Here is a 6,331-nt window from a genome sequence, read left to right on the forward strand (position 1 = left end):
CCGCCTGCGCGCCCCGGGGCGCCCGAGCCCTTGGCCTCCCCGCTCGGGTGGAGGGAAGTGGTGTGGCCGCGGGCAGTGGGCTGCGGACCAGAACCGGCGCCGGAGAAAGCAGAACTTGGACGATCTAGGCCTTGCCAACGCAATAACAACAATAATGGTAATAAAAGCAAACTGAACTTGCGTACGGAAGATCTTTGGCATTCAAAACTCGATTCGATTCTAAAAACTGCCCCAAGGTGGATTATAATTACATTTTGCAGACAGTGAAATCGCCACTCAGACTTCAACTATCTCAGCTTCCAGCAGCTGATGTCCGGGTCACGGCTGGTCACAGGCCCAGCCAAGGAAGGACTCGGATGTTGGTGGCACGGTTCGCTGCCTGAGGCTGCGTCTGGTGGGCTCCAGGCTTCTGCAAGGTGGAATGAAGAGAGTTCGAGACAGACATCGCAAATTTGGCCACTGTCTGCATGATTTGTGTCGCTTTTTTTTTTCTTTCTGTATTCAGGCGTGGCGATTTATTGGATTCAAGCAGAAAGGTGCCTGGGTTCCACATTTAGCCTTAGTGGTGTAGACAGCTGCAGTTAGAAGAAAACACGGTTCAGACAGACCAGAAATGCGGCTTTGATGAAGGAGAAATTAATAGCTTCTCTCTTGCGGAAGCTGAAGCAACAGGTGCTGATGCTATTAAAGCAGCGGTGATTATTTTTAAAGGAACGAGTGACCCTTCGGATACGGTCTGGAAGTCGGCCGACCTGACATCCAGGCTCAGCCCTACCCGTAAAGAATCATCGCCTTTTGCTGCCCTTGGTTTCCGAATCTTTAAACTGGAACATAGGACGCGGTGACCACCACAGCCCCCCCCAAGACTGCGACTGTAGAACACAAGGCAGTTTTACTCACAGCAAAGACACTGCTGTCCAGGCCACCGTTGAGCACTCGTGTATGCCTTGTAAGTGCACAGACTCACACGTCGTTGCCCTTCCATGCCCCCAACAAAACCAAATCAAAGGGGAAAACCTACCCTAAGCCCTCCACCCCCAACAAACACCTTCTGTTCACCAAAACTCTCTCCAAACGTTGAACTTTACTTCATTGCATTTTAAGTTACTTTTAGCTACACGCACGAAATTATGTATTTTAAATGCCACAGCCACCAACTTTTCTTAACCTAATAAGTTAAAGATATAAATTATTCATTCAGCAAATACATGCTAAGGGCTTATGGTTTCCTCTGCTCTGTATTGGGTACTGAGGAGTCCCCAAGAAGCTAGACATCATGGCCATTTCCTACAAACAGAGCTTAAAGTCTCTAGAGCAAAACAGAAATTGGATAGAAAGACAACGAATCAAATAGGCAAAGATAATACAAGTGTGAGAACAGCTATGATGGGTGAATCACAAGGTCAGTTTAAGAACATAACCTGGGAATAGGGAGGGGAAGGATGTCAGAAAAATCAGAGGAGCGGCACCTAAAATTAGACCAGATGAAGCTGAGTGAAGACTAGGTTTTCAAAATGTCTTTCTTAGAAGATACTATTAGCTAATATTCATTCAGGGCTTACTCTGTGCCACGCACATGCCCACTCTCATTTGATCCTCACGGCAACCCTGTGGAGAAGACATAATTGCTATTCTCAATAACTTGCCCAATCCATGCAGATAGAAGGTGTCAGTGTGCCTGGACTGCACCCAGTCAGCCAACTTCAAAGCCAGTCCGCCGTGCTTAGTCACCACAGTGTCCACTGCGGTAAGCCCAGGGTTAACAGTGGACTCCACGCCAGTCACCAGACGGTGAGTATCGTCATTTTCCTGTGGCTCCATAATTTGATCTGGCTGGTATTCAGATAGTTAATACTTCATTTTTTTCCCACCAAAGGGAAAAAATGCAAGAGAATCGTCTATTTCTTCAGACAGTTCCTATGCCATACCCTCCTTCCGCTATTCATTTATTCTCGTCTCCAGAACCCACGATTTGGCAGACTTTATTTATGAAGAAAGAAATGTTGAACGTTTTCATGTTGGAATTGATTTAGTGACCTGGTAGTGCCACAGTTTACACACAATACGTTTTTCCCACATCGTTCACGCTTCAGTCTACAACTGGTAAACTTGGAAGTGCGGAGCTCTGAGCGCATTCACTCTTTTAAACATTTTCCTGTTCCTTTTTTCCTTAGGAGTTAAGGAGAAGCCTGTTTCATGGTTACTTTATGTGGTGGTGGATTGTCTTCGATGCTCAGGGACCATTTATATCACGCTTTTCCTCCCTGTGATTGATTTTGCCTTTTCTTGGTGTCTATAGTATGTTGTATCGAAACTGTATAAAATAAGTCATCAAATACTTACTGAGCTTCTCTGTGGAAGGTACCATTAAGATGGTCTTGTTCCTTATAGAAGAAATTTTTTAAATTTCTCTCACTGTCCTTAAGAGACAGCCTCAACCGTCTCACTAGTCTCTTCTGAGAAACTGTAACTAGTAATCATAACACGTAGGTAGTAGTAATAATTTATTATAATCAAAACTAAATGTCAGGCTGACTGCCAAAATATATTTAAACACATATGAAAGAATTCTATACAAAAATTCCATTAAAAAAGTTGAATTCTGGAGACATGGGCTACACAAGTATATTTTGAGATTACTTCACCTTTCAGTCAGTGTGTGTATGTGTGTGTGTGTGTGTGTGTACATATACACACGTATAAAATACAATTGACTTAAAAACAAACTTCAGACATATCTTCAATAGTACAAGTAGAAAATTATGTCATGAAAGAAATGAGTGCTTATAACTTTGCTAACTGGCATTGATACAAATCATATGGAGAAAATCATATTTCATTTGGCTGGCAGTTCTAAAAGCTGCAAGATCTACAGTGTTTTTCTGTGAGTTTTAGCAAGAACAGAAGGTTCTTAGCATCTGTACACCAGTCAGCAGTCTGTTTAGGAAGAATGGCTTTCACTGGGTTCATTCATTTTTTTTCCCTCCTCTTTTATAAATAGGAGTAGTATTGAAAATCCGTATTTGGTTTACCAGAAGTTCTTTTAAGTTAAAGTGTTTGTGTTAATTTACATTTTTTTTCAGTTCTGTCTTGTGATTACTTAACCTCATCTGAAAATAAAAATGGTCATAAAATTTTGAAAAAAAAATCTTTCTTGTTGCTTGTCAATGTTTCATCTTCTTTCATCCTATTTTTCCTTGTAATTAATATACTGACTTTCAGAAAAGTAATTTCCATATTTTAAATTCTTTTCTTCTCATCTATCATTAACTTTAAACATCTGACATACTTCTCTCCCTCCCCTGTCCTCACCCCTAACCCCAAAATTTACTGAACCATTTTTATGTTGACGTTGATGTTTATTATTGTTATATTTTCTTTTTGGAGATATAGTTAAAACCCATTCAGGACTTCTTCCAGTAATGCCCAAGTATCTAAAAGGGCGGCATAAACAAAATTAACATAACATCAAAAAGCCTACAACGAATGTTTGCAAATCATATATTTGATAAGAGTCTAGTATCCAGAGCACTCATGCAGCTCTACAACAAAAAGACAAAATGACCCCATTAAAAAACAGGCAAAAGACTTGAACAGACATTTCTCCAAAGATACAGAACAATCAACAAGCACATGTAAAGATACTCAACATCATTAGTCATCGGGGAAATGCAAATCAAAATCACAATGAGATACCATTTCACACCTGCTGGGATGGCAATAATAACAGTAATCATCAGAAAATAACAAGTTTTGGAGAAGATGTAAAGAAGCTGGAAACTTACACAATGCTAGTGGGAATATAAAATGATGCAAATACTGTGCAAAACAGTTTAGACACGGAATAACCACATGACCCTGCAATTCCGCTCCCAATTACATAACCCCAAAAGAGCTGACAACTTGTCTATATAAAAATGTGTACACAAATGTTCTCAGCAGCACTATTCATAAAAGCCCAAATGTGGAAACTCAGCGTCCATCAACTGATGAACAGATAAATAAAATAGCCATACAATTAGAGTATTATTTGGCCATAAAAAGCAATGAAGTACTGATACATGCCCCAATATGGATGAACCTTGAAAACATTGTGCTAAGTGAAAGAAGCCAGGTATAAAAGGCAAATAGTGTATGATTCTATTTATATGAAACGTCCAGAATAGGCAAATCCACAGAGACAGAGAGTAGATGAATAAATTGCCTGGGGCTGAGGGAAGGGGAGAAGGGGAAGTGACTTCTTGATGAGCATGAGGTTTCCTTTGGGAATGAAATATTCTGGAACTAGAAAAAGGTGAGAGTTGCACAACATTGTAAATGTACTAAATGTCACTTATTTTATGTTATGTGTATCTTACCACAATAAAAAAGAATTCAGAACGAAAACATATTTTTTTAAAAAAAAGGCCACAGCTATGCCCGTGATGTCGCACGAAGGTTATGAAGCAGATTCATCCGTTTCGAGGCTCTATTTTCTTAATGATAAATGGTACTGATAATCAGTTAACGAACTTAACTGTGTCATCCCCCAAAATTCACAGGTTGAAGCTTTAATCTCAATGTTACCGAATTTGGGGATAGGACCTTTGGGTCATAGAGTGGGGCCTTTAACCTATAGGGCTGGTGCCCTTCTAAGAAGAAGGAAGGACACCAGGGGTTCCTGCACAGAGAAAAAAAACCACACGAGGACACAGTGAGAAGGTGGCCCTCGGCAAGCCAAGGACAGAGCCCTCAGGAGAAACAAAACCTGCTTGCTCCTCGATTTTAAACTTCCATTCTCCATAACTGTGATGAATAAATGTCTGTTCTTTAAGCCACGAGTCTGGGATATTTTGTTACAGCAGCCCAGGCTGACTGATCTCCCTCCCTGTCCCCACTCACTCTGACACAATAACATCAGGAACACCATAAGGCAACCGCGAGGTCGTCCCAAAATTCGAGGCAGCTGGGGTCATAGTTTTACCTGCGGACCATAGAGAGATGACTTGAAGTGACAGGAGTATGTGCTGAGAACAGTTTTGAAAATATTAGCTACCCGTCTAGAAGAGGATCAGTAAATGCGTGTTGATTCTAAGTGGTGAGACAAGGGAGACTGGCTAAGGAGTTGAATCTCAGACATAGACATGTTTAATTTTCCCCCAGAACATTTTATCCACATCTCTACTGATGTACCTGGGATCATGATTCCTTCTGTCTTCCCTCATAGAGGATAACTCCTTGAAGGCAGAAATCAAATCTTGCTCATCTTAGAGTCCCCACTCAACGTCTCAGTTGCCCTTAGAGTAGGCTCAGTTTACCCAGTCTGTAAATATTCACTGAGCCCATGCTCTATGCCAGGCACAAAAATACTCAACATTGAATTGAAGTGTTAATTTCAAGAAATTTGAAATCGGTGAAACTTACTTCGATATCGCCATTTTGACTATAGAAGCTCAGGTATAAAATGTCAGGTAAGACTAGGGTAAAAATCCCCATGTCCGGGAAGAAGTCCTTGGACAGTGGATTCAGAGGGAAGGGAATGGCCAGTCAGAGCCTCCCATGGCTTTGTCCCCTGCCAACCTATATTTGAGTCTTAAGGTGAGAGACATTTGAAATGAAAGAACGTGCAAGAAACGGACACACTGTTCCCGGGATGTCACCAGGTGAAGTCGAAATGTAAGCCATCCACAGGGTTCGGTGCCAGCAGCTCTCATCGGTGGCAGGAGAAGCGCTTTGTGATGCCATCGGCACTCCTGACTTTGCCTCCGCACCTGGAGCTGGTTAGGCGACAGCATCACCAATGCCTTCTTCCAGGTGCTAGCAGTGACACCAAGGCTTCTGTTCTCGGCACAGGAGGTGGCACCACTCAGAGCTAGAACTGCACAAGGAAACTGTGCCAGCCTCATTGTCACCAGAGGATGAGCTCGAGAAGCACATGGGGCAAATATTCTGTGGGTGGGCTGGTCCCTGCAGAACAAGAGAAGGTAGAGAAACGTCTAATACTGGGGAGTATGAAATCACATTGTTTCACAACCAGCTAAGAAACGAGGTTCCTTGAATATAATTTCGTGTTTCGTATTAAAATAATTCAGGAGCACTTTTGGATCGTAGGTTGCTTAGGATTTCTCACCGCTAAGATCATTGTTTTTCTATGGCCAGGTCATAGAAAAAAAAAATCTCATTTATGCTGGGTGTTTAGATTTGATAGAAATAGGAATTTCTTTCATCAAAGTTGCCTCACCAGTCTCCCAGTAAAAACGTGAAAAGATAAAAGAAGCGATGTGCTGCTTATTTTATTTATTTGTTTGTTTGTTTGTTTATTTTAGGTGAAGCAACCCTTGGTTGACCTCAC

The 6,331-nt window shown here is 41.6% G+C and overlaps 1 protein-coding gene across 1 annotated transcript in view; it reads right to left on the reverse strand.

Moving 5' to 3' along the window:
* The window catches only part of LOC105302443 (protein shisa-2 homolog), a 33,062-nt gene extending 27,177 nt beyond the window's left edge, over positions 1-5,885 (reverse strand). Inside the window, exons 1-3 of the mRNA XM_011375486.2 lie at positions 5,738-5,885; positions 4,882-4,963; positions 734-872 (exon numbers count right to left, since the gene is read on the reverse strand). Of these exons, the coding sequence (XP_011373788.2) occupies positions 734-872; positions 4,882-4,963; positions 5,738-5,885 (369 nt within the window). The remainder of the gene's footprint in view (positions 1-733; positions 873-4,881; positions 4,964-5,737) is intronic.
* Between the last annotated feature and the right edge of the window lie 446 nt (positions 5,886-6,331).

The sequence above is a fragment of the Pteropus vampyrus genome, unplaced genomic scaffold (assembly GCF_000151845.1).
Source record: "Pteropus vampyrus isolate Shadow unplaced genomic scaffold, Pvam_2.0 Scaffold272, whole genome shotgun sequence".
NCBI classification, from domain to species: domain Eukaryota; kingdom Metazoa; phylum Chordata; class Mammalia; order Chiroptera; family Pteropodidae; genus Pteropus; species Pteropus vampyrus.